This window comes from Pristiophorus japonicus, unplaced genomic scaffold, assembly GCF_044704955.1.
Source record: "Pristiophorus japonicus isolate sPriJap1 unplaced genomic scaffold, sPriJap1.hap1 HAP1_SCAFFOLD_488, whole genome shotgun sequence".
Classification (NCBI taxonomy): Eukaryota; Metazoa; Chordata; class Chondrichthyes; family Pristiophoridae; genus Pristiophorus; species Pristiophorus japonicus.
This window is the reverse complement of record NW_027254393.1, coordinates 180,282-208,127: the sequence shown is the minus strand read 5'-3', so window position 1 is coordinate 208,127 and position 27,846 is coordinate 180,282. Positions and strand designations below refer to the sequence as shown.

Genomic DNA, 27,846 nt, shown 5'->3' with positions numbered 1-27,846 from the left:
TCTCTATCTCACTATCCATCTGTCTGTCTCTCTGTCTCCGTGTATCTCTCTCTCCTACTCTCCCTGTCTCTCTCTCACTATCCATCTGTCTGTCTCTCTGTCTCCGTGTATCTCTCTCTCCTACTCTCCCTGTCTCTCTCTCACTATCCATCTGTCTGTCTCTCTGTCTCCGTGTATCTCTCTCTCCTACTCTCCCTGTCTCTCTCTCTCACTATCTATCTGTCTCTCTCTCTGTCTCCATGTATCTCTCTCTCCTACTCTCCCTGTATCTCTCTCACTATCCATCTCTCTGTCTCCGTGTATCTCTCTCTTCTACTCTCCCTGTCTCTCTCTCACTATCCATCTGTCTGTCTCTGTCTCCGTGTATCTCTCTCTCCGACTCTCCCTGTCTCTCTCTCACTATCCATCTGTCTCTCTCTCTGTCTCCGTGTATCTCTCTCTCCTACTCTCCCTGTCTCTCTCTCTCACTATCCATCTGTCTGTCTCTCTGTCTCCGTGTATCTCTCTCTCCGACTCTCCCTGTCTCTCTCTCACTATCCATCTCTCTCTCTGTCTCCGTGTATCTCTCTCTCCTACTCTCCCTGTCTCTCCCTCTCCTACTCTCCCTGTCTCTCCCTCACTATCCATCTGTCTCTCTCTGTCTCCGTGTATCTCTCTCTCCCACTCTCCCTGTCTCTCTCTCTCTATCTCACTCACTCTCTGACCCCCACTCTCCCTATCTCCCCCTCACTATTTCTGACTCTCCCTCCATCCATCTCTTGCTCTGTCTCTGTCGATTTGTCTCCTTCTTTGTCTTTCTCTCTGTCTCTCTCTCTCTCTGTCTCCCCCTTGTTCTCCATCTGTGTGTCTCTCTGTCTCTCACTATCCATCTGTCTGTCTCTCTGTCTCCGTGTATCTCTCTCTCCGACTCTCCCTGTCTCTCTCTCACTATCCATCTCTCTCTCTGTCTCCGTGTATCTCTCTCTCCTACCCTCCCTGTATCTCTCTCACTATCCATCTGTCTGTCTCTCTCTGTCTCCGTGTATCTCTCTCTCTCCTACTCTCCCTGTCTCTCTCTCACTATCCATCTGTCTCTCTCTGTCTCCGTGTATCTCTCTCTCCTTCTCTCCCTGTCTCTCTCTCACTATCCATCTGTCTCTCTCTGTCTCCGTGTATCTCTCTCTCTCCTACTCTCCCTGTCTCTCTCTCACTATCCATCTGTCTGTCTCTGTCTCCGTGTATCCCTCTCTCCTACTCTCCCTGTCTCTCTCTCTCACTATCCATCTGTCTGTCTCTCTGTCTCTGTGTATCTCTCTCTCCTACACTCCCTGTCTCTCCCTCTCCTTCTCTTCCTCACTATCCATCCATCTCTCTCTGTCTCCGTGTATCTCTCTCTCCCACTCTCCCTGTCTCTCTCTCTCTATCTCACTCACTTTCTGACCCCCACTCTCCCTATCTCCCCCTCACTATTTCTGACTCTCCCTCCGTCCATCTCTTGCTCTGTCTCTGTCCATTTGTCTCCCTCTTTGTCTTTCGCTCTGTCTCTCTCTCTCTCTGTCTCCCCCTTGTTCTCCATCTGTGTGTCTCTCTGTCTCTCACTATCCATCTGTCTGTCTCTCTGTCTCCGTGTATCTCTCTCTCCTACTCTACCTGTCTCTCTCTCACTATCCATCTGTCTGTCTCTCTGTCTCCGTGTATCTCTCTCTCTCCTACTCTCCCTGTCTCTCACTATCCATCTGTCTCTCTCTCTCCTACTCTCCCTGTATCTCTCACACTATCTATCTGTCTCTCTCTCTATCTCCGTGTATCTCTCTCTCCAACTCTCCCTGTCTCTCCCTCACTATCCATCTGTCTGTCTCTCTGTCTCCGTGTATCTCTCTCTCCTACTCTCCCTGTATCTCTCTCACTATCCATCTCTCTCTCTGTCTCCATATATCTCTCTCTCCTACTCTCCCTGTATCTCTCTCACTATCCATCTCTCTCTCTGTCTCCATGTATCTCTCTCTTCTACTCTCCCTGTATCTCTCTCACTATCCATCTCTCTCTCTGTCTCCATGTATCTCTCTCTCCTACTCTCCCTGTATCTCTCTCACTATCCATCTCTCTCTCTGTCTCCATGTATCTCTCTCTTCTACTCTCCCTGTTTCTCTCTCTCACGATCGATCTGTCTCTCTCTCTGTCTCCGTGTATCTCTCTCTCCTACTCTCCCTGTATCTCTCTCACTATCCATCTATCTGTCTCTCTGTCTCCGTGTATCTCTCTCTCCCACTCTCCCTGTCTCTCTCTCTATCTCACTCACTTTCTGACCCCCACTCTCCCTATCTCCCCCTCACTATTTCTGACTCTCCCTCCGTCCATCTCTTGCTCTGTCTCTGTCCATTTGTCTCCCTCTTTGTCTTTCTCTCTGTCTCTCTCTCTCTCTGTCTCCCCCTTGTTCTCCATCTGTGTGTCTCTCTCTCTGTCTCACATTATCCATCTTTCTGTCTCTCTGTCTCCGTGTATCTCTCTCTCCTAATCTCCCTGTATCTCTCTCACTATCCATCTGTCTCTCTCTCTGTCTCCGTGTGTATCTCTCTCTCTGTCTCCGTGTATCTCTCTCCCCTACTCTCCCTGTCTCTCTCTCACTATCCATCTGTCTCTCTCTCTCTGTCTCCGTGTATCTCTCTCTCTCCTACTCTCCCTCTCTCTCTCTCTCACTATCCATCTGTCTGTCTCTCTGTCTCCGTGTATCTCTCTCTCCGACTCTCCCTGTCTCTCCCTCACTGTCCATCTGTCTGTCTCTCTGTCTCCCTGTATCTCTCTCTCACTATCCATCTCTCTCTCTGTCTCCGTGTATCTCTCTCTCCTACTCTCCCTGTCTCTCTCTCTCACTATCCATCACTCTCTCTGTCTCCGTGTATCTCTCTCTCCTACTCTCCCTGTCTCTCCCTCTCACTATCCATCTGTCTGTCTCTGTCTCCGTGTATCTCTCTCTCTGACTCTCCCTGTCTCTCTCTCACTATCCATCTCTCTCTCTGTCTCCGTGTATCTCTCTCTCCTACTCTCCCTGTCTCTCTCTCACTATCCATCTGTCTCTCTCTCTGTCTCCGTGTATCTCTCTCCTACTCTCCCTGTATCTCTCTCACTATCTATCTGTCTCTCTCTCTGTCTCCGTGTATCTCTCTCTCCTACTCTCCCTGTCTCTCTCTCACTATCCATCTGTCTCTCTCTCTGTCTCCGTGTATCTCTCTCTCCTACTCTCCCTGTATCTCTCTCACTATCCATCTGTCTGTCTCTCTGTCTCCCTGTATCTCTCTCTCACTATCCATCTCTCTCTCTGTCTCCGTGTATCTCTCTCTCCTACTCTCCCTGTCTCTCTCTCTCACTATCCATCTGTCTCTCTCTCTGTCTCCGTGTATCTCTCTCTCCTACTCTCCCTGTCTCTCCCTCTCACTATCCATCTGTCTGTCTCTGTATCCGTGTATCTCTCTCTCTGACCCTCCCTGTCTCTCTCTCACTATCCATCTCTCTCTCTGTCTCCGTGTATCTCTCTCTCCTACTCTCCCTGTCTCTCTCTCACTATCCATCTGTCTCTCTCTCTGTCTCCGTGTATCTCTCTCCTACTCTCCCTGTATCTCTCTCACTATCTATCTGTCTCTCTCTCTGTCTCCGTGTATCTCTCTCTCCTACTCTCCCTGTCTCTCTCTCACTATCCATCTGTCTCTCTCTCTGTCTCCGTGTATCTCTCTCTCCTACTCTCCCTGTATCTCTCTCACTATCCATCTGTCTGTCTCTCTGTCTCCGCGTATCTCTCTCTCTCCTACTCTCCTGTATCTGTCCCACTATCCATCTGTCTATCTCTCTGGCTCCGTGTATCTCTCTCTCCTACTCTCCCTGTCTCTCTCTATCCATCTGTCTGTCTCTCTCTCTCCGTGTATCTCTCTCTCTCCTACTCTCCCTGTATCTCTCTCACTATCCATCTGTCTCTCTGTCACGGGTATCTCTCTCTGCTTTTTTCCCTGTCTCTCTCTCTCACTATCCATCTGTCTGTCTCTGTTTCCGTGTATCTCTCTCCTACTCTCCCTGTCTCTCTCTCACTATCCATCTGTCTCTCTCTCTGTCTCCGTGTATCTCTCTCTCCTACTCTCCCTGTCTCTCTCTCACTATCCATCTCTCTCTCTGTCTCCGTGTAGCTCTCTCTCCTACTCTCCCTGTCTCTCTCTCACTATCCATCTGTCTCTCTCTCTGTCTCCGTGTATCTCTCTCTCCTACTCTCCCTGTCTCTCTCTCACTATCCATCTGTCTGTTTCTCTGTCTCCGTGTATCTCTCTCTCCTAATCTCCCTGTATCTCTCTCACTATTAATCTGTCTCTGTCTCCGTGTATCTCTCTCTCCTACTCTCCCTGGATCTCTCTCTCACTATCCATCTGTCTCTCTCTCTGTCTCCGTGTATCTCTCTCTCTCCTAATCTCCCTGTATCTCTCTCACTATCCATCTGTCTCTGTCTCTGTCTCCGTGTATCTCTCTCTCTCCTACTCTCCCTGTATCTCTCTCACTATCCATCTGTCCCTCTGTCACGGGTATCTCTCTCTGCTTTTTTCCCTGTCTCTCTCTCACTATCCATCTGTCTCTCTCTCTCACTATCCATCTGTATCTCTCTCTCTGTCTCCGTGTATCTCTCTCTCCTACTCTCCCTGTATCTCTCTCACTATCCATCTATCTGTCTCTCTGTCTCCGTGTATCTCTCTCTCCCACTCTCCCTGTCTCTCTCTCTATCTCACTCACTCTCTGACCACCACTCTCCCGATCTCCCCCTCACTATGTCTGACTCTCCCTCCGTCCATCTCTTGCTCTGTCTCTGTCCATTTGTCTCCCTCTTTGTCTTTCTCTCTGTCTCTCTCTCTCTCTGTCTCTCCCTTGTTCTCCATCTGTGTGTCTCTCTCTCTGTCTGTCTCATTGTCTGACTCCTTGTGTGCGTCGCACTGTCTTCCTGTCTTGCCCTCTCTGTCTCTCAATGTATCGCACTCTGCCTGCGTATGTTTCTCTGTCTCTCTCCCAATCCCTCCCTCTCTTAATCAATATCTCTTTCTCTCGTACCTAGTGCTTATGACTATCAGAGGGCAACAGAAAACAACCAGAAGAACTATTTACTTGGATTGCACCGAAATGCTGGTGAGTGGGAAAATAGAACTTGTGCATGTAAACATAATACCCGTTCCCAAAGGGGGAAAGGACAGTGTAACTAATGCACTGTGACACCCGGTCCCAGAGGGGGAAAGGACAGTGTATCTAACACACTGTGACACCCGGTCCCAGAGGGGGAAAGGACAGTGTATCTAACGCACTGTGACACCCGGTCCCAGAGGGGGAAAGGACAGTATATCTAACGCACTGTGACACCCGGTCCCAGAGGGGGAAAGGACAGTGTATCTAACACACTGTGACACCCGGTCCCAGAGGGGGAAAGGACAGTGTATCTAACACACTGTGACACCCGGTCCCAGAGGGGGAAAGGACAGTGTATCTAACGCACTGTGACACCCGGTCCCAGAGGGGGAAAGGACAGTGTATCTAACGCACTGTGACACCCGGTCCCAGAGGGGGAAAGGACATTGTATCTAACACCCTGTGACACCCGGTCCCAGAGAGGGGGAAAGGACAGTGTATCTAACGCACTGTGACACCCGGTCCCAGAGAGGGGGAAAGGACAGTGTATCTAACGCACTGTGACACCCGGTCCCAGAGGGGGAAAGGACAGTGTATCTAACGCACTGTGACACCCGGTCCCAGAGGGGGAAAGGACAGTGTATCTAACGCACTGTGACACCCGGTCCCAGAGGGGGAAAGGACAGTGTATCTAACATACTGTGACACCCGGTCCCAGAGGGGGAAAGGACAGTGTATCTAACGCAGTGTGACACCCGGTCCCAGAGGGGGAAAGGACAGTGTATCTAACACACTGTGACACCCGGTCCCAGAGAGGGGGAAAGGACAGTGTATCTAACACCCTGTGACACCCGGTCCCAGAGAGGGGGAAAGGACAGTGTATCTAACGCACTGTGACACCCGGTCCCAGAGGGGGAAAGGACAGTGTATCTAACACACTGTGACACCCTGTCCCAGAGGGGGAAAGGACAGTGTATCTAACGCAGTGTGACACCCGGTCCCAGAGGGGGAAAGGACAGTGTATGTAACACCCTGTGACACCAGGTCCCAGAGGGGGAAAGGACAGTGTATCTAACGCACTGTGACACCCGGTCCCAGAGGGGGAAAGGACAGTGTATCTAACACACTGTGACACCCGGTCCCAGAGGGGGAAAGGACAGTGTATCTAACACACTGTGACACCCGGTCCCAGAGGGGGAAAGGACAGTGTATCTAATGCACTGTGATACCTGGTCCCAGAGGGGGAAAGGACAATGTATCTAACACACTGTGACACCCGGTCCCAGAGAGTGAAAGGACAGTGTATCTAACACACTGTGACACCCGGTCCCAGAGGGGGAAAGGACAGTGTATCTAACGCACTGTGACACCCGGTCCCAGAGGGGGAAAGGACAGTGTATCTAACACACTGTGATACCTGGTCCCAGAGGGGGAAAGGACAGTGTATCGAACACACTGTGACACCCGGTCCCAGAGGGGGAAAGGACAGTGTATCTAACACACTGTGACACCCGGTCCCAGAGGGGGAAAGGACAGTGTATCTAACGCACTGTGACACCCGGTCCCAGAGGGGGAAAGGACAGTGTATCTAACACACTGTGACACCCGGTCCCAGAGACGGGGAAAGGACAGTGTATCTAACACCCTGTGACACCCGGTCCCAGAGACGGGGAAAGGACAGTGTATCTAACACCCTGTGACACCTGGTCCCAGAGAGGGGGAAAGGACAGTGTATCTAACGCCCTGTGACACCCGGTCCCAGAGGGGGAAAGGACAGTGTATCTAACGCACTGTGACACCTGGTCGCAGAGGGGGAAAGGACAGTGTATCTCACGCACTGTGACACCCGGTCCCAGAGGGGGAAAGGACAATGTATCTAACACACTGTGACACCCGGTCCCAGAGGGGGAAAGGACAGTGTATCGAACGCACTGTGACACCCGGTCCCAGAGGGGGAAAGGACAGTGTATCTAACGCACTGTGACACCCGGTCCCAGAGGGGGAAAGGACAGTGTATCTAACACACTGTGACACCAGGTCCCAGAGGGGGAATGGACAGTGTATCTAACACACTGTGACACCAGGTCCCAGAGGGGGAATGGACAGTGTATCTAACACACTGTGACACCCGGTCCCAGAGGGGGAAAGGACAGTGTATCTAATGCACTGTGACACCTGGTCCCAGAGGGGGAATGGACAGTGTATCTAACGCACTGTGACACCCGGTCCCAGAGGGGGAAAGGACAGTGTATCTAACACACTGTGACACCCGGTCCCAGAGGGGGACAGGACAGTGTATCTAACGCACACTAACCCAGGTTACGGTGTGATGTGAGGGTACTGTAACACTATGAGAGGGTGTGTGAGTGTGATGAGTTTGCGGTGACGGCGGTGTGTTGTGTTTGAAGGTACGGTCAGCATCTGTCTGAGGCAGGGAGCCGGGAGCGTTGATGTGATCGAGGCTTGTTTCCATGCTGAGATCCTGCATCAGCTCCTTCACCAGGACGTCAGCGCGTGGAGTGTGGAGCGGGACACATTTACCCAGCTCCAGGAGACAGTGAAAGCTGGTGAGAGAATCTCGCTCCCGTCAAACCAACTCCCCTCCATCCCCTCACTGAGGGGCTCTCCCCTCCACCCCCTCACTGAGGGACTCTCCCCTCCACCCCCTCACTGAGGGTCTCTCCCCTCCACCCCCTCACTGAGGGACTCTCCCCTCCACCCCCTCACTGAGGGTCTCTCCCCTCCACCCCCTCACTGAGGGTCTCTCCCCTCCACCCCCTCACTGAGGGTCTCTCCCCTCCACCCCCTCACTGAGGGACTCTCCCCTCCACCCCCTCACTGAGGGTCTCTCCCCTCCACCCCCTCACTGAGGGTCTCTCCCCTCCACCCCCTCACTGAGGGAACCTCCCCTCCACCCCCTCACTGAGGGGCTCTCCCCTCCACCCCCTCACTGAGGGACGCTCCCCTCCACCCCCTCACTGAGGGTCTCTCCCCTCCATCCCCTCACTGAGGGTCGCTCCCCTCCATCCCCTCACTGAGGGTCTCTCCCCTCCACCCCCTCACTGAGGGGCTCTCCCCTCCACCCCCTCACTGAGGGACTCTCCCCTCCACCCCCTCACTGAGGGAACCTCCCCTCCACCCCCTCACTGAGGGGCTCTCCCCTCCACCCCCTCACTGAGGGACCCTTCCCTCCACCCCCTCACTGAGGGACACTCCCCTCCACCCCCTCACTGAGGGAACCTCCCCTCCACCCCCTCACTGATGGAACCTCCCCTCCACCCCCTCACTGAGGGACTCTCCCCTCCACCCCCTCACTGAGGGACTCTCCCCTCCACCCCCCCACTGAGGGACTCTCCCCTCCACCCCCTCACTGAGGGGCTCTCCCCTCCACCCCCTCACTGAGGGACTCTCCCCTCCACCCCCCCACTGAGGGACTCTCCCCTCCACCCCCTCACTGAGGGGCTCTCCCCTCCACCCCCTCACTGAGGGACTCTCCCCTCCACCCCCTCACTGAGGGACTCTCCCCTCCACCCCCTCACTGAGGGACTCTCCCCTCCACCCCCCCACTGAGGGACTCTCCCCTCCACCCCCTCACTGAGGGGCTCTCCCCTCCACCCCCTCACTGAGGGACTCTCCCCTCCACCCCCTCACTGAGGGACTCTCCCCTCCACCCCCTCACTGAGGGACTCTCCCCTCCACCCCCTCACTGAGGGACACTCCCCTCCACCCCCTCACTGAGGGAACCTCCCCTCCACCCCCTCACTGAGGGGCTCTCCCCTCCACCCCCTCACTGAGGGGCTCTCCCCTCCACCCCCTCACTGAGGGACTCTCCCCTCCACCCCCTCACTGAGGGGCTCTCCCCTCCACCCCCTCACTGAGGGGCTCTCCCCTCCACCCCCTCACTGAGGGGCTCTCCCCTCCACCCCCTCACTGAGGGACTCTCCCCTCCACCCCCCCACTGAGGGACACTCCCCTCCACCCCCTCACTGAGGGAACCTCCCCTCCACCCCCTCACTGAGGGACTCTCCCCTCCACCCCCTCACTGAGGGGCTCTCCCCTCCATCCCCTCACTGAGGGTCTCTCCCCTCCACCCCCTCACTGAGGGGCTCTCCCCTCCACCCCCTCACTGAGGGGCTCTCCCCTCCACCCCCTCACTGAGGGGCTCTCCCCTCCACCCCCTCACTGAGGGACTCTCCCCTCCACCCCCCCACTGAGGGACACTCCCCCTCCACCCCCTCACTGAGGGAACCTCCCCTCCACCCCCTCACTGAGGGACTCTCCCCTCCACCCCCTCACTGAGGGGCTCTCCCCTCCATCCCCTCACTGAGGGGCTCTCCCCTCCACCCCCTCACTGAGGGAACCTTCCCTCCACCCCCTCACTGAGGGGCTCTCCCCTCCACCCCCTCACTGAGGGGCTCTCCCCTCCACCCCCTCACTGAGGGACCCTTCCCTCCACCCCCTCACTGAGGGACACTCCCCTCCACCCCCTCACTGAGGGGCTCTCCCCTCCACCCCCTCACTGAGGGACCCTTCCCTCCACCCCCTCACTGAGGGACACTCCCCTCCACCCCCTCACTGAGGGACTCTCCCCTCCACCCCCTCACTGAGGGACCCTTCCCTCCACCCCCTCACTGAGGGACTCTCCCCTCCACCCCCTCACTGACGGGCTCTCCCCTCCACCCGCTCACTGAGGGAACCTCCCCTCCACCCCCTCACTGAGGGACTCTCCCCTCCACCCCCTCACTGAGGGACTCTCCCCTCCATCCCCTCACTGAGGGATGCTCCCCTCCATCCCCTCACTGAGGGACTCTCCCCTCCATCCCCTCACTGAGGGACGCTCCCCTCCACCCCCTCACTGAGGGGCTCTCCCCTCCACCCCCTCACTGAGGGGCTCTCCCCTCCACCCCCTCACTGAGGGGCTCTCCCCTCCACCCCCTCACTGAGGGATGCTCCCCTCCATCCCCTCACTGAGGGGCTCTCCCCTCCACCCCCTCACTGAGGGACTCTCCCCTCCACCCCCTCACTGAGGGGCTCTCCCCTCCACCCCCTCACTGAGGGGCTCTCCCCTCCACCCCCTCACTGAGGGGCTCTCCCCTCCACCCCCTCACTGAGGGAACCTCCACTCCACCCCCTCACTGAGGGGCTCTCCCCTCCACCCCCTCACTGAGGGACTCTCCCCTCCACCCCCTCACTGAGGGGCTCTCCCCTCCACCCCCTCACTGAGGGGCTCTCCCCTCCACCCCCTCACTGAGGGGCTCTCCCCTCCACCCCCTCACTGAGGGGCTCTCCCCTCCACCCCCTCACTGAGGGAACCTCCACTCCACCCCCTCACTGAGGGGCTCTCCCCTCCACCCCCTCACTGAGGGAACCTCCACTCCACCCCCTCACTGAGGGGCTCTCCCCTCCACCCCCTCACTGAGGGGCTCTCCCCTCCACCCCCTCACTGAGGGAACCTCCACTCCACCCCCTCACTGAGGGGCTCTCCCCTCCACCCCCTCACTGAGGGACTCTCCCCTCCACCCCCTCACTGAGGGAACCTCCCCTCCACCCCCTCACTGAGGGACTCTCCCCTCCACCCCCTCACTGAGGGACTCTCCCCTCCACCCCCTCACTGAGGGACTCTCCCCTCCATCCCCTCACTGAGGGGCTCTCCCCTCCAGCCCCTCACTGAGGGAACCTCCCCTCCACCCCCTCACTGAGGGACCCTTCCCTCCACCCCCTCACTGAGGGACTCTCCCCTCCACCCCCTCACTGAGGGACTCTCCCCTCCACCCCCTCACTGACTCCCTCCCCCCCCTCACTGTCTCCCTCCCTACCCCTCACTGAGCGATCTGCCCTTCGAGCCTGCACCACCATTCAATGAGTTCATGGCTGATCATTCCCTCAGTACCCCATTCCTGCTTTCTCTCCATATACCCCTTGATCCCTTTAGCCGTAAGGGCCACATCTAACTTCCTCTTAAATATATCTAACGAACTGGCCCCAACAACTTTCTGTGGTAGGGAATTCCACAGGTTCACCACTCTCTGGGTGAAGAAGTTCCTCCGCATCTCGGACCTAAATGGCTTACCCCTTATCCTTAGACTGTGACCCCTGGTTCTGGACTTCCCCAACATCGGGAACATTCTTCCTGCATCTAACCTGTCCAGTCCCGTCAGAATTTTAAATGTTTCTATGGGAACCCCTCACATTCTTCTAAATTCCAGTGAATACAGACTCAGTCGATCCAGTCTCTCTTCATATGTCAGTCCTGCCGTTCCCCCCCACAACGTGCTGATCTCTGTCTCCTCTCCCTCCCTCCAGCCCGAGACGAGCGCCTGTGGGACGCGGTGGCGGCGACGCACCTCTTGGTCGACCAGCTGTTCCCCCGCCTCCTGTCGGAGGCCCGGTCGGCCGGCTGGGAGACGCAACGCAACCAGCTGGGGGCAGACGAGTGGCGGGCCCAGTGGCGGCTGGAGGCCAAGAAGAGGCAGTGAGAGGCGAGGAGAGACCCCGGGGCCAGACACCGCCCTCCAGGGACCGCAGCGTGACACTGCTCCGATCAGCGACGCTGCCTGCAGTGCCGCCGTCCACCAGCGGGCGGCAGCGTCGCGCCCTTAAAGGGACAGGCACCGTGTGGGCCGGTGAACACCGGCTCCTCCATTCACAGGTCGGGAGCTCGGGTTTTGAGGGAGGGGCCCGAACATGGCAGATGGATTATAATGTGGGGCAATGTGAGGTCATTCACTTCAGGAGGAAGAACGGAAAAGTAGAATCCTAAGTAAATGTTGGTATTCAGAGGGATTTGGGTGTCCTTCTACAGGAATCACAGAAATATAACTTGCAGGTACTGCAAGCAATTGGGAAAGCAAGTGGTATGTTGGCCTTTATTACAAAGGGTTTGGAGTATTAAGAGTAAGGAAGTCTTGCTGCAATTATATAACGCTATTGTGAAACCACACCTGGAGTACATAACATTAAAGCATAAGACTTAGGAGCAGTAGTAGGCCATTCGGCCCATCGAACCTGCGCCGCGAATTAACAAGATCATGGGGCATCGTCTCAGGATAAGGGCTCGGCCATTTAGGACGGAGATGAGGAGGGGTGGTGAATCTTTGGAATTCTCTGCCCCCAGAGGGCTCCGTCGTTGAGTATATTCAAGATGGGGCACGAAGGGAATGAAGAGTTGAGGTCGATGATCAGCCATGATCTTATTGAACGGTGGAGCAGGCTCGAGGGGCTGGATGGCCCACTCCTGCTCCTAATTCTCATGTTTCCAGGTTCTACCCAATGGGGGCCGGATCACCACACCAATTCCTACAGAAGGCCCAGTCTCAAAAACAACAACAACAGTACTCTTAACGTGGAGAATTATCCCAGAGTGCAAGGAATCAAACTGATGCCACGGTCACATTTATTGACCTCTTTATTATATGCACTGTCCCTGTGAATGAGTAAATAAAGCTCCCCGTTGGTAAAAACCCACTCAACTTCTCCATTCACTGCACTTTCACAGGGCGTGTCACAGTACTTGAAATATACTTGTCCTGGAAACATACTCAGCACTAGGCCGGGGATGGAGCCTGGGCCTTTCCTGCTGTGTGTGTGTGTGGAGGGGGAGGCTCAGTCCCACACCGGGTGTGAGATCAGGCTAACTCAGCACTAGGCCGGAGATGGAGCCTGGCCGTTTCCTGCTCTCTTTGTGTATGTTTGGGGGTGAGCTCAGTCCCACACCGGGTGTGAGATCAGGCTAACTCAGCACTAGGCCGGGGATGGAGCCTGGCCCTTTCCTGCTCTGTGTGTGGAGGGGGGAGCTCAGTCCCACACCGGGTGTGAGATCAGGCTAACTCAGCACTAGGCCGGGGATGGAGCCTGGCCCTTTCCTGCTCTGTGTGTGGAGGGGGGAGCTCAGTCCCACACCGGGTGTGAGATCAGGCTAACTCAGCACTAGGCCGGGGATGGAGCCTGGCCCTTTCCTGCTCTGTGTGTGGAGGGGGGAGCTCAGTCCCACACCGGGTGTGAGATCAGGCTAACTCAGCACTAGGCCGGAGATGGAGCCTGGCCCTTTCCTGCTCTCCTTGTGTATGTTTGGGGGTGAGCTCAGTCCCACACCGGGTGTGAGATCAGGCTAACTCAGCACTAGGCCGGAGATGGAGCCTGGCCCTTTCCTGCTCTGTGTGGGGGCAATCTTTTCCTACATGTTAAAACGGTCCAGAGCTGACGGCTGCGATCAAAGAACAGGCGGTCTAACTGCAGTGACGAGAACAAGGATCTTTGTTAGCTCGACCGATTCTCGGACCATCGTTAGACAGGTTGCGAAGGGCAGATCAGTTCGAGGTTCAGGACTGTCCTGACCTCGTCACAAATGAAGAAACTCTCGAAAGTTCCCCATCAACATCCTGCAATAGTTGCAGAAATAGTACCACAGCTTGTAATTCAATATCCGTTCCCATTCTCGGCTGAAGCGTTTGTAGTTGTCAATCATCTTCTGCTCCTCCGTTTCACGCCTCTCGGACAAGTACTTTGCCCTCTCCGCCTGCTTACGTTCCGTGGCCTCCTTCAGCTGAAGCCAGCTCTTCTCCATCTCCTCCTCGAACTGCTCCTTCATCTGTCTCAGCGCCTCCTCAGTCCTCAGCCGCTCCTCCTCCTCTCTCTGCTCTTCCCTGGATTGTCTCTTCCAGTCCGCCATCCAGAGATTTTCAATCAAAGCATGTAAAACTATTCAAAAAATACATGACAAAGTTGTGACACCCGACGTCATTACATCTCGGGCAGTGTAGAGGGAGCTTTACTCTGTATCTAACCCCGTGCTGTACCTGCCCTGGGAGTGTTTGATGGGACAGTGTAGAGGGAGCTTTACTCTGTATCTAACCCCGTGCTGTACCTGCCCTGGGAGTGTTTGATGGGGACAGTGTAGAGGGAGCTTTACTCTGTATCTAACCCTGTGCTGTACCTGCCCTGGGAGTGTTTGATGGGTCAGGGTGGAGCTCAGGACCATTCCCGGCCTGTGTGTGGTGCTCAGTGCCATTCCCGGCCTGTGTGTGGAGCTCAGGACCATTCCCGGCCTGTGTGTGGTGCTCATTGCCATTCCCGGCCTGTGTGTGGAGCTCAGGACCATTCCCGGCCTGTGTGTGGTGCTCAGTGCCATTCCCGGCCTGTGTGTGGTGCTCAGTGCCATTCCTGGTCTGTGTGTGGTGCTCAGTGCCATTCCTGGTCTGTGTGTGGTGCTCAGTGCCATTCCTGGCGTGTGTGTGGTGCTCAGTGCCATTCCCTGGCCTGTGTGTGGAGCTCAGTGCCATTCCCAGCCTGTGTGTGGAGCTCAGTGCCATTCCCTGGCCTGTGTGTGGAGCTCAGTGCCATTCCCGGCCTGTGTGTGGTGCTCAGTGCCATTCCCTGGCCTGTGTGTGGAGCTCAGTGCCATTCCCAGCCTGTGTGTGGAGCTCACTGCCATTCCCTGGCCTGTGTGTGGAGCTCAGGACCATCCCCGTCCTGTGTGTGGAGCTCAGTGCCATTCCCTGGCCTGTGTGTGGAGCTCAGTGCCATTCCCCGTCCTGTGTGTGGTGCTCAGGACCATCCCCGTCCTGTGTGTGGAGCTCAGTGCCATTCCCTGGCCTGTGTGTGGAGCTCAGTGCCATTCCCGGCCTGTGTGTGGAGCTCAGTGCCATTCCCGGCCTGTGTGTGGTGCTCAGTGCCATTCCCGGCCTGTGTGTGGAGCTCAGGACCATCCCCGTCCTGTGTGTGGAGCTCAGTGCCATTCCCTGGCCTGTGTGTGGAGCTCAGTGCCATTCCCGGCCTGTGTGTGGAGCTCAGGACCATCCCCGTCCTGTGTGTGGAGCTCAGTGCCATTCCCTGGCCTGTGTGTGGTGCTCAGTGCCATTCCCGGCCTGTGTGTGGAGCTCAGGACCATCCCTGGACTGTGTGTGGAGCTCAGTGCCATTCCCTGGCCTGTGTGTGGAGCTCAGTGCCATTCCCGGCCTGTGTGTGGAGCTCAGGACCATCCCCGTCCTGTGTGTGGAGCTCAGTGCCATTCCCGGCCTGTGTGTGGTGCTCAGTGCCATCCCCGCCCTGTGTGTGGAGCTCAGTGCCATTCCCTGGCCTGTGTGTGGTGCTCAGTGCCATTCCCGGCCTGTGTGTGGTGCTCAGTGCCATTCCCACCCTGTGTGTGGTGCTCAGTGCCATCCCCACCCTGTGTGTGGAGCTCAGTGCCATTCCCTGGCCTGTGTGTGGTGCTCAGTGCCATTCCCTGGCCTGTGTGTGGTGCTCAGTGCCATTCCCACCCTGTGTGTGGAGCTCAGTGCCATTCCCACCCTGTGTGTGGAGCTCAGTGCCATTCCCTGGCCTGTGTGTGGTGCTCAGTGCCATTCCCACCCTGTGTGTGGAGCTCAGTGCCATTCCCACCCTGTGTGTGGAGCTCAGTGCCATTCCCTGGCCTGTGTGTGGTGCTCAGTGCCATTCCCGGACTGTGTGTGGTGCTCAGTGCCATTCCCACCCTGTGTGTGGAGCTCAGTGCCATTCCCTGGCCTGTGTGTGGAGCTCAGTGCCATTCCCTGGCCTGTGTGTGGAGCTCAGTGCCATTCCCACCCTGTGTGTGGAGCTCAGTGCCATTCCCTGGCCTGTGTGTGGAGCTCAGTGCCATTCCCCGTCCTGTGTGTGGTGCTCAGTGCCATTCCCGGCCTGTGTGTGGAGCTCAGTGCCATTCCCTGGCCTGTGTGTGGAGCTCAGTGCCATTCCCGGCCTGTGTGTGGAGCTCAGTGCCATCCCTGGACTGTGTGTGGAGCTCAGTGCCATTCCCGGACTGTGTGTGGAGCTCAGGACCATTCCCGGACTGTGTGTGGAGCTCAGTGCCATTCCCGGCCTGTGTGTGGAGCTCAGTGCCATTCCCGGACTGTGTGTGGTGCTCAGTGCCATTCCCTGGCCTGTGTGTGGAGCTCAGTGCCATTCCCGGACTGTGTGTGGAGCTCAGTGCCATTCCCGGCCTGTGTGTGGAGCTAAGTGCCATCCCCGTCCTGTGTGTACAGCTCAGTGCCATCCCCGTCCTGTGTGTGGAGCTCAGTGCCATTCCCTGGCCTGTGTGTGGAGCTCAGTGCCATCCCCGTCCTGTGTGTGGAGCTCAGGACCATCCCCGTCCTGTGTGTGGAGCTCAGTGCCATTCCTGGCCTGTGTGTGGAGCTCAGGACCATTCCCAGCCTGTGTGTGGTGCTCAGGACCATCCCTGGCCTGTGTGTGGAGCTCAGTGCCATTCCCGGCCTGTGTGTGGAGCTCAGTGCCATTCCCACCCTGTGTGTGGTGCTCAGTGCCATTCCCGGCCTGTGTGTGGAGCTCAGTGCCATTCCCACCCTGTGTGTGGTGCTCAGTGCCATTCCCGGCCTGTGTGTGGAGCTCAGTGCCATTCCCTGGCCTGTGTGTGGAGCTCAGTGCCATTCCCGGCCTGTGTGTGGAGCTCAGGACCATTCCCGGCCTGTGTGTGGAGCTCAGGACCATTCCCGGACTGTGTGTGGAGCTCAGGACCATTCCCGGCCTGTGTGTGGAGCTCAGGACCATTCCCGGACTGTGTGTGGAGCTCAGTGCCATTCCCGGCCTGTGTGTGGAGCTCAGGACCATTCCCGGACTGTGTGTGGTGCTCAGTGCCATTCCCGGCCTGTGTGTGGAGCTCAGTGCCATTCCCGGCCTGTGTGTGGAGCTCAGGACCATTCGCGGACTGTGTGTGGTGCTCAGTGCCATTCCCGGCCTGTGTGTGGAGCTCAGGACCATTCCCGGACTGTGTGTGGAGCTCAGTGCCATTCCCACCCTGTGTGTGGAGCTCAGTGCCATTCCCGGCCTGTGTGTGGTGCTCAGTGCCATTCCCGGCCTGTGTGTGGAGCTCAGTGCCATTCCCACCCTGTGTGTGGAGCTCAGTGCCATTCTCGGCCTGTGTGTGGAGCTCAGTGCCATCCCCACCCTGTGTGTGGTGCTCAGTGCCATTCCCTGGCCTGTGTGTGGTGCTCAGTGCCATTCCCCGGCCTGTGTGTGGAGCTCAGTGCCATTCCCGGCCTGTGTGTGGTGCTCAGTGCCATTCCCTGGCGTGTGCTGAGCCACACTGCCACAGAGCAGGATTGGCGTGTACCATTGCAGCGTCTCGCTAGCCCACCACATCCCTCAGCTTTGCCCCGCTAACCCTCCGCCTCATCTCCTGGGTGTGTCGGCTCAACCCCAAACCCCCCTCGGCACCCCCTGCAAATCACCTCTCTCACCAGGCACTGAGTGCTCCTTCTCGGGCATCATGCTGTCCATCATCAGCACTGCGGCTAAGTAGGGCTTCACCGTGCGAAGCAAGTGGGCGAGGACATCAGTTCCCTGGACAGAGAGAAGGTTCCACAGTCACAGTCAACCATCCAATAGAACAGGGAGTCAACTGGCAACAACACAGCTCACCCAAATATCACTCTTCTCTATCACTGACTCTCCCCACCCATTTAATCATCCCACAGCCCATGTACACACTCCCCTATCACTGACTCTCCCCACCCATTTAATCCTCCCACAGCCCATGTACACACTCCCCTATCACTGACTCTCCATCTATCAGAGACGTGGGGTGCAGAGAGAGACAGAAAGCGAATTATGAAGAGAACAGAAATGGAGAGAAGGAGACAGAGAGGGAGTGTCAGAAAGAGAAAAGCATAGGGAGGAATGGAGAAGTGGAGAAAGACAGAAAGGAAAGTGGTGGACTGACCTTCACCTCCTCGACAGTCTGAGCCTTGAATTGCTTGATGCCGATCTCCAGTGCGTCCTCCAACTCCCGATATCCCACAGGTCTCAAATAATAACCAGAACCCAAGTTCTTCATTGCTGATCCCATCACTTCCAACAGCAACGCCTCACATCTTTCTAGTGATTCACTTTCAACCTTGGCAACTATTGAGCCATACCGGGATCTCAAGGACTCCTGGGAACAGGAAGAAATAATGAGACAATGACCCAGGACATCAGGGAGATATCTGTACACTGACTGGTGTCTCTCAGTCCCCTCTCCCTCAGGGAGATATCTGTACACTGACTGGTGTCTCTCTGTCCCCTCTCCCTCAGGGAGATATCTGTACACTGACTGGTGTCTCTCAGTCCCCTCTCCCTCAGGGAGATATCTGTACACTGACTGGTGTCTCTCAGTCCCCTCTCCCTCAGGGAGATATCTGTACACTGACTGGTGTCTCTCAGTCCCCTCTCCCTCAGGGAGATATCTGTACACTGACTGGTGTCTCTCAGTCCCCTTTCCCTCAGGGAGATATCTGTACACTGACTGGTGTCTCTCAGTCCCCTCTCCCTCAGGGAGATATCTGTACACTGACTGGTGTCTCTCAGACCCTCTCCCTCAGGGAGATATCTGTACACTGACTGAGAGAGAAGGACTGAGAGACACCAGAGAGATATCTGTACACTGACTGGTGTCTCTCAGTCCCTCTCCCTCAGGGAGATATCTGTACACTGACTGGTGTGTCTCAGTCCCTCTCCCTCAGGAAGATATCTGTACACTGACTGGTGTCTCTCAGTCCCCTCTTCCTCAGTTAGATATCTGGACACTGACTGGTGTCTCTCAGTACCCTCTCCCTCAGGGTGATATCTGTACACTGACTGGTGTCTCTCAGTCCCCTCTCCCTCAGGGAGATATCTGTACACTGACTGGTATCTCTCAGTCCCCTCTCCCTCAGGGAGATATCTGTACACTGACTGGTGTCTCTTAGTCCCTCTCCCTCAGGGAGATATCTGTACACTGACTGGTGTCTCTCAGTCCCTCTCCCTCAGGGAGATATCTGTACACTGACTGGTGTCTCTTAGTCCCTCTCCCTCAGGGAGATATCTATACACTGACTGGTGTCTCTCAGTCCCTCTCCCTCAGGGAGATATCTGTACACTGACTGGTGTCTCTTAGTCCCTCTCCCTCAGTTAGATATCTGTAGACTGACTGGTGTCTCTCAGTCCCCTCTCCCTCAGGGACATATCTGTACACTGACTGGTGTCTCTCAGTCCCTCTCCCTCAGGGAGATATCTGTACACTGACTGGTGTCTCTCAGTCCCCTCTCCCTCAGTTAGATATCTGTACACTGACTGGTGTCTCTCAGTCCCCTCTCCCTCAGGGAGATATCTGTACACTGACTGGTGTCTCTCAGTCCCTCTCCCTCAGGGAGATATCTGTACACTGACTGGTGTCTCTCAGTCCCTCTCTCTCAGGGAGATATCTGTACACTGACTGGTGTCTCTCAGTCCCTCTCCCTCAGGGAGATATCTGTACACTGACTGGTGTCTCTCAGTCCCTCTCCCTCAGGGAGATATCTGTACACTGACTGGTGTCTCTCAGTCCCTCTCCCTCAGGGAGATATCTGTACACTGACTGGTGTCTCTCAGTCCCCTCTCCCTCAGTTAGATATCTGTACACTGACTGGTGTCTCTCAGTCCCCTCTCCCTCAGTTAGATACCTGTACTGTAACCCAAGTCCCTGAGTCACGTCCATCATTCTTTGACCTGAATTGTGGAGAATAAGGATCCTGTTAGTGTGATGAGGAGAAAAGAAATCACCAGACAGCCAAAAATCACCTCTAATTTCCAGTTATGTTTCCCTGTGTCATCCTTTAGAGAATGTTTCATGAAAACCTTCTTAGCATCGTTGTGGTAATAAGTGAACAGATCGGTGAGACGTTCGTCAATGTGCGCTGGAGGCTGGGCAATCGCTGCCACCTTGCGGTCATAGTATTCCAGCGCTCTCTTGACAGCGGCGGAGTTTTCGAGCTCCGCCATTCTTGCTATTCCACTCTCCACACAAGGCAGCTCGCCTTTAGCAATGGCGTCCACGTAGGTCATGGCCAAGTGGATCAACCCTGAGGTAGAAGATGGAGGAGTTCACAATCAATGGACCCAACCCCTTCCCATTCTCTCCCATTGTACACAATCAATGGACCCGATCCCTTCCCATTATCTCCCACTGTACACAATCAATGGACCCAACCCCTTCCCATTCACTCCCATTGTACACAATCAATGGACCCAACCCCTTCCCATTCTCTCCCATTGTACACAATCAATGGACCCAACTCCTTCCCATTCTCTCCCATTGTACACAATCCCAATGGACCCGATCCCTTCCCATTCACTCCCATTGTACACAATCCCAATGGACCCAACCCCTTCCCATTCTCTCCCATTGTACACAATCTCAATGGACCCAACCCCTTCCCATTCTCTCCCATTGTACACAATCCCAATGGACCCAACCCCTTCACATTCACTCCCATTGAACACAATCCCAATGGACCCGATCCCTTCCCATTCACTCCCATTGTACACAATCCCAATGGACCTGATCCCTTCCCATTCTCTCCCATTGTACACAATCCCAATTGACCCGATCCCTTCCCATTCACTCCCATTGTACACAATCCCAATGGACCCAACTCCTTCCCATTCTCTCCCATTGTACACAATCTCTATGGACCCGATCCCTTCCCATTCACTCCCACTGTACACAATTCCAATGGACCCAACCCCTTCCCATTCACTCCCACTGTACACAATCCCAATGGACCCAACCCCTTCCCATTCTCTCCCATTGTACACAATCCCAATGGACCCGATCCCTTCCCATTCACTCCCATTGTACACAATCCCAATGGACCCAACCCCTTCCCATTCACCCTCGCTGTCCACAATCCCAATGGACCCAACCCCTTCCCATTCACTCCCATTGTGCAGAATCCCAATGGACCCAACCCCTTCCCATTCACTCCCATTGTGCAGAATCTCAATGGACCCAACCCCTTCCCATTCACTCCCATTGTACACAATCCCAATGGACCCAACCCCTTCCCATTCATTCCCATTGTACAGAATCCCAACGGACCCAACCCCTTCGCATTCACTTCCATTGTACACAATCCCAATGGACACAACCCCTTCCCATTCACTCCCATTTTACACAATCCCAATGGACCCAACTCCTTCCCATTCACTCCCACTGTACACAATCCCAATGGACCCAATCCCTTCCCGTTCTCTCCCACCGTACACAATCCCAATGGACCCAACCCCTTCCCACTCACTCCCACTGTACACAATCCCAATGGACCCAATCCCTTCCCGTTCTCTCCCACTATACACAATCCCAATGGACCCAACCCCTTCCCATTCACTCCCATTGTACACAATCCCAATGGACACAACCCATTCCCATTCACTCCCATTTTACACAATCCCAATGGACCCAACCCCTTCCCATTCACTCCCATTGTGCAGAATCCCAATGGACCCAACCCCTTCCCATTCACTCCCGATGGTACAGTATCCTACATTACTAAGTGATGACGCTGCTAAAAGTACATCACTGGCCTTGAGACGTGCTGAGGACATTAAATGCAAGTTCTATCTTTCTCTCCAGACGTTCTCTGTCTGGGTTCCCATACGTGTTGGATACATGGGAAGGGGAGCTGGAAGATCGGGGAGGAAGCTGGGAGATGGAGGAGAGGGAGGGAACAGAAGTCAATGCAGACTTCAGGTGTGGCCAACATCCGTGTACTCACTCCTGCCCGTGACCTGGTGGCCACCAAGCACCGTCTTAACCTTCCCGGAGGTGTAAATGTACTCGGAGAACTTGCGGAACTCCGCCACGAATTCCTGGTCCAGTTGGTCGTCAGCCAACTCCTGGAGCTGTTTCAGATCCTTCCGCGTTGCGGGGCACACGAACCCGAAGCAGCGGCGTGTCGGGAAGTAGTTCCGGATACACCTCCGCAGGTTGTTGTAATCCTGGTCTCGCTCAGTCGTCTCTGTCGGAACACCGGGAATCAGAGCGGTGTCACAACGGCAGATCAGTGATTCCCCCCTCCCACATCACCCCCTCCCCCCTCCCACATCACCCCTCCCCCCAGACTGAGGATCCCCCCTCCCACATCACCCCCTCCCCCCAGACTGAGGATCCCCCTCCCACATCACCCCCTCCCCCCAGACTGAGGATCTCCCCCCCCACATCACCCCCTCCCCCCAGACTGAGGATCTCCCCTCCCACATCACCCCCTCCCCCCAGACTGAGGATCCCCCCTCCCACATCACCCCCTCCCCCCAGACTGAGGATTCCCCCTCCCACATCACCCCCTCCCCCCAGACTGAGGATCTCCCCTCCCACATCACCCCCTCCCCCCAGACTGAGGATCCCCCCTCCCACATCACCCCCTCCCCCCAGACTGAGGATCCCCCTCCCACATCACCCTCTCCCCCCAGACTGAGGATCTCCCCCCCCCACATCACCCCCTCCCCCCAGACTGAGGATCTCCCCTCCCACATCACCCCCTCCCCCCAGACTGAGGATCCCCCCTCCCACATCACCCCCTCCCCCCAGACTGAGGATTCCCCCTCCCACATCACCCTCTCCCCCCAGACTGAGGATCCCCCCTCCCACATCACCCCCTCCCCCCAGACTGAGGATCTCCCCTCCCACATCACCCCCTCCCCCCAGACTGAGGATCCCCCCTCCCACATCACCCCCTCCCCCCGACTGAGGATTCCCTCCTCCCACATCACCCCCTCCCCCCAGACTGAGGATCTCCCCTCCCACATCACCCCCTCCCCCCGACTGAGGATTCCACCCTCCCACATCACCCCCTCCCCCCAGACTGAGGATCCCCCCTCCCACATCACCCCCTCCCCCCAGACTGTGGATCTCCCCTCCCACATCACCCCCTTCCCCCAGACTGAGGATCTCCCCTCCCACATCACCCCGTCCCCCCAGACTGAGGATCCCCCCTCCCACATCACCCCTTCCCCCCAGACTGAGGATCCCCCCTCCCACATCACCCCCTCCCCCCAGACTGAGGATCTCCCCTCCCACATCACCCCCTCCCCCCAGACTGAGGATCTCCCCTCCCACATCACCCCCTCCCCCCAGACTGAGGATCCCCTCCTCACACATCACACCCTTCCCCCAGACTGAGGATCTCCCCTCCCACATCACCCCCTCCCCCCAGACTGAGGATCCCCCTCCCACATCACCCCCTCCCCCCAGACTGAGGATCCCCTCCTCACACATCACACCCTCCCCCCAGACTGAGGATCCCCCTCCCACATCACCCCCTCCCCCAGACTGAGGATCCCCCTCCCACATCACCCCCTCCCCCCAGACTGAGGATCCCCCCTCCCACATCATCCCCTCCCCCCAGACTGAGGATCCCCTCCTCACACGTCACACCCTCCCCCCAGACTGAGGATCTCCCCTCCCACATCACCCCCTCCCCCCAGACTGAGGATCCCCCCTCCCTCATCACCCCCTCCCTCATCACCCCCTCCCCCCAGACTGAGGATCACCCCCTCCCCCCAGACTGAGGATTCCCCCTCCCACATCACTCCTTCCCCCCAGACTGAGGATTCCCCCTCCCACATCACCCCTTCCCCCCAGACTGAGGACCCCCCTCCCACATCACCCCCTCCCCCCAGACTGAGGATCCCCCCCTTCTCTCACTCTCCATCTGTTCCTCTTTATGTTTCTCCATCTGTCCCTGTCACACTATCTATCGCTCCAAAACTGTATATCTGTCTCTCTCTCTCTCTCTCAATATCTGTGTGTATCTCTTTGCCTCTCTCTCCATCTCTTTCTCTCTCTCTGTCTCTCCCTGGCTCTGTCTCTTTCTCTGTCTCTCTCTCTCTCTCTGTCTCTCTCTCTCTCTGTCACGCTCTCTCTTCTCGCTCTCTCTATCCATCTCTCAGTCTACCTCACCTCCTCCCTCGGTTACTCACACTCCCTGCCCCTGCCACACCCTATCTATACGATGACATGCTCGATGTGTGTTGTGATACCACATACCATTCCTGAGTCGCAGACTGTTCTCCAGATATTGGTCTGCAGTCACATCGGTTCCATTAATCTCCAAATCCAAGGTCAGGTCGCGCAATGACCACACAAAGTCAGGAAAGAACTGGATAAAATCTCGCTCCTCGCCCCCATCCGGCTGTGACTTCACCTGAATGCGCTTCGCGAGTTCCGTCACAAAGCTGGTCGGTCAGTCAAGGGCCGAGGAATCAATGGGACAGCAAGACGGGACTGGGAGATACACTGAGAGTGTACAGGCATATCCCTGAGAGTGGGACTGAGACACACCAGTCAGTGTACAGATATCTCCCTGAGAGTGGGACTGAGAGACACCAGTCAGTGTACAGATATCTCCCTGAGAGAGAGGGACTGAGAGACACCAGTCAGTGTACAGATATCTCCCTGAGGGAGAGGGGACTGAGAGACACCAGTCAGTGTACAGATATCTCCCTGAGAGAGAGGGACTGAGAGACACCAGTCAGTGTACAGATATCTCCCTGAGAGAGAGGGACTGAGAGACACCAGTCAGTGTACAGATATCTCCCTGAGGGAGAGGGGACTGAGAGACACCAGTCAGTGTACAGACATCTCCCTGAGGGAGAGGGGACTGAGAGACACCAGTCAGTGTATAGATATCTCCCTGAGGGAGAGGGGACTGAGAGACACCAGTCAGTGTACAAATATCTCCCTGAGGGAGAGGGGCTGAGAGACACCAGTCAGTGTACAGATATCTCCCTGAGGGAGAGGGGACTGAGAGACACCAGTCAGTGTACAGATATCTCCCTGAGGGTGGGGACTGAGAGACACCAGTCAGTGTACAAATATCTCCCTGAGGGAGAGGGGCTGAGAGACACCAGTCAGTGTACAGATATCTCCCTGAGGGAGAGGGGACTGAGAGACACCAGTCAGTGTACAGATATCTCCCTGAGGGTGGGGACTGAGAGACACCAGTCAGTGTACAGATATCTCCCTGAGGGAGAGGGACTGAGAGACACCAGTCAGTGTACAGATATCTCCCTGAGGGAGAGGGGGCTGAGAGACACCAGTCAGTGTACAGATATCTCCCTGAGGGAGAGGGGACTGAGAGATACCAGTCAGTGTACAGATATCTCCCTGAGGGAGAGGGGACTGAGAGATACCAGTCAGTGTACAGATATCTCCCTGACGGAGAGGGGGCTGAGAGATACCAGTCAGTGTACAGATATCTCCCTGAGGGACAGGGGGCTGAGAGATACGAGACACTCTACTGTAATATTATATTTGCAGGGTTTGCAAATGTGAGCTGATTTGGTGGCAACAGGTTTAGCCATTCACCTCCAGAACTGGCTGGACCAATCGCAGTTCTTGTGTTCTCTGAGAGACCACGCAGAATGGGTAGTAAGCCCAAACAACTAGGCCGGGAATCTCCGTTGCTCTGCGATGGCCCTGACTGAGGAATTCTGGGTAGACAGGCCTAGCGAGGAAAGGATACTGGAGGTCCCTCATGGACTGTTGGTTAATGGTCCCCTGGCTGTTGAAGACAAAGACACTGCTGAGGAGGATATTGATATTTTGTATTATATATCACATAGAATTAATAAACTGCTTCTCAGGCACTGATATTCTCATTAAACTGCCACACCCCTTGAAGCCCTTAATTAGATTCCAGCCAGTAACTCACTCCCATTCGGCCCCTATAAATCATGCAATCCAAGGCTTAAATTATATAAAGCTCCCTCTACACTGTCCCATCAAACACTCCCAGGGCAGGTACAGCGGGTTAGATACAGAGTAAAGATCTCTCTACACTGTCCCATCAAACACTCCCAGGGCAGGTATAGCACGGGTTAGATACAGAGTAAAGCTCCCTCTACACTGTCCCATCAAACACTCCCAGGGCAGGTACAGGGGGTTAGATACAGAGTAAAGCTCCCTCTACACTGTCCCATCAAACACTCCCAGGGCAGGTACAGCACGGGGTTAGATACAGAGTAAAGCTCCCTCTACACTGTCCCATCAAACACTCCCAGGGCAGGTACAGGGGGTTCGATACAGAGTAAAGCTCCCTCTACACTGTCCCATCAAACACTCCCAGGGCAGGTACAGGGGGTTAGATACAGAGTAAAGCTCCCTCTACACTGTCCCATCAAACACTCCCAGGGCAGGTACAGGGGGTTAGATACAGAGTAAAGCTCCCTCTACACTGTCCCATCAAACACTCCCAGGGCAGGTGCAGCACGGGGTTAGATACAGAGTAAAGCTCTCTCTACACTGTCCCATCAAACACTCCCAGGGCAGGTACAGGGGGTGAGATACAGAGTAAAGCTCCCTCTACACTGTCCCATCAAACACTCCCAGGGCAGGTACAGGGGGTTAGATACAGAGTAAAGCTCTCTCTACACTGTCCCATCAAACACTCGCAGGGCAGGTACAGCACGGGTTAGATACAGAGTAAAGCTCCCTCTACACTGTCCCATCAAACACTCCCAGGGCAGGTACAGCACGGGTTAGATACAGAGTAAAGCTCCCTCTACACTGTCCCATCAAACACTCCCAGGGCAGGTACAGGGGGTTAGATACAGAGTAAAGCTCCCTCTACACTGTCCCATCAAACACTCCCAGGGCAGGTACAGCACGGGGTTAGATACAGAGTAAAGCTCCCTCTACACTGTCCCATCAAACACTCCCAGGGCAGGTACAGGGGGTTCGATACAGAGTAAAGCTCCCTCTACACTGTCCCATCAAACACTCCCAGGGCAGGTACAGGGGGTTAGATACAGAGTAAAGCTCCCTCTACACTGTCCCATCAAACACTCCCAGGGCAGGTACAGGGGGTTAGATACAGAGTAAAGCTCCCTCTACACTGTCCCATCAAACACTCCCAGGGCAGGTACAGGGGGTTAGATACAGAGTAAAGCTCCCTCTACACTGTCCCATCAAACACTCCCAGGGCAGGTGCAGCACGGGGTTAGATACAGAGTAAAGCTCTCTCTACACTGTCCCATCAAACACTCCCAGGGCAGGTACAGGGGGTGAGATACAGAGTAAAGCTCCCTCTACACTGTCCCATCAAACACTCCCAGGGCAGGTACAGGGGGTTAGATACAGAGTAAAGCTCTCTCTACACTGTCCCATCAAACACTCCCAGGGCAGGTACAGCACGGGTTAGATACAGAGTAAAGCTCCCTCTACACTGTCCCATCAAACACTCCCAGGGCAGGTACAGCACGGGTTAGATACAGAGTAAAGCTCCCTCTACACTGTCCCATCAAACACTCTCAGGGCAGGAACAGCACGGGTGGAATTATCCACTCTCTGTCATTATCCCGGGGTCAATTCTCCCAAGTGATGGTTTGATGTTCCTTACCATATCTGACGGTCCAGCTCCTGGAGAACAGTCTTTGTCTGCACCTTGGTTTCACGAGCAAGTCGACCCATGATGCTTCTCCAGGGCAGATGACCCGAGGGTGAGAATCACGAGGAGCTGCAGCAGAGGATTAATATTAGACGGAGTAGAATCCCTGATAAAACCTGCTCCCCTTCAACTGACCAGGTCCCCTCTATCAGTTCTGGTCTCCATACACCTTGGTTAGACCACACTTGGAACACTGTGCACAGTTCTGGTCTCCCTATACCTTGGGTAGACCACACTTGGAGCACTGTGCACAGTTCTGGTCTCCCTATACCTTGGGTAGACCACACTTGGAGCACTGTGCACAGTTCTGGTCTCCCTATACCTTGGGTAGACCACACTTGGAGCACTGTGCACAGTTCTGGTCTCCCTATACCTTGGGTAGACCACACTTGGAGCACTGTGCACAGTTCTGGTCTCCCTATACCTTGGTTAGACCACACTTGGAGCACTGTGCACAGTTCCGGTCTCCATATACCTTTGGTAGACCACACTTGGAACACTGTGCACAGTTCTGGTCTCCATATACCTT

General features: G+C 55.7%; 2 protein-coding genes across 2 annotated transcripts in view; one reads left to right on the top strand and one right to left on the bottom strand.

The window, feature by feature from the left end:
* Window positions 1-12,584, top strand: part of rusf1 (RUS family member 1) — a 29,693-nt gene extending 17,109 nt beyond the window's left edge. Inside the window, exons 8-10 of the mRNA XM_070873479.1 lie at window positions 5,060-5,130; window positions 7,533-7,691; window positions 11,428-12,584. Coding sequence (XP_070729580.1) covers window positions 5,060-5,130; window positions 7,533-7,691; window positions 11,428-11,600 — 403 coding nt within the window. The 3' untranslated portion in view covers window positions 11,601-12,584. The remainder of the gene's footprint in view (window positions 1-5,059; window positions 5,131-7,532; window positions 7,692-11,427) is intronic.
* Window positions 12,585-13,462: 878 nt separating this feature from the next.
* Window positions 13,463-27,340, bottom strand: LOC139253269 (guanylate-binding protein 1-like). Its single transcript, XM_070873478.1, has 8 exons — window positions 27,270-27,340; window positions 25,395-25,460; window positions 23,918-24,105; window positions 21,648-21,890; window positions 19,672-19,952; window positions 17,816-18,028; window positions 17,334-17,436; window positions 13,463-13,821 (listed from the first exon to the last, which is right to left on the bottom strand). Exons 1-8 carry the CDS (start codon window positions 27,338-27,340, stop codon window positions 13,463-13,465), a joined length of 1,524 nt encoding a protein of 507 aa, XP_070729579.1.
* Between the last annotated feature and the right edge of the window lie 506 nt (window positions 27,341-27,846).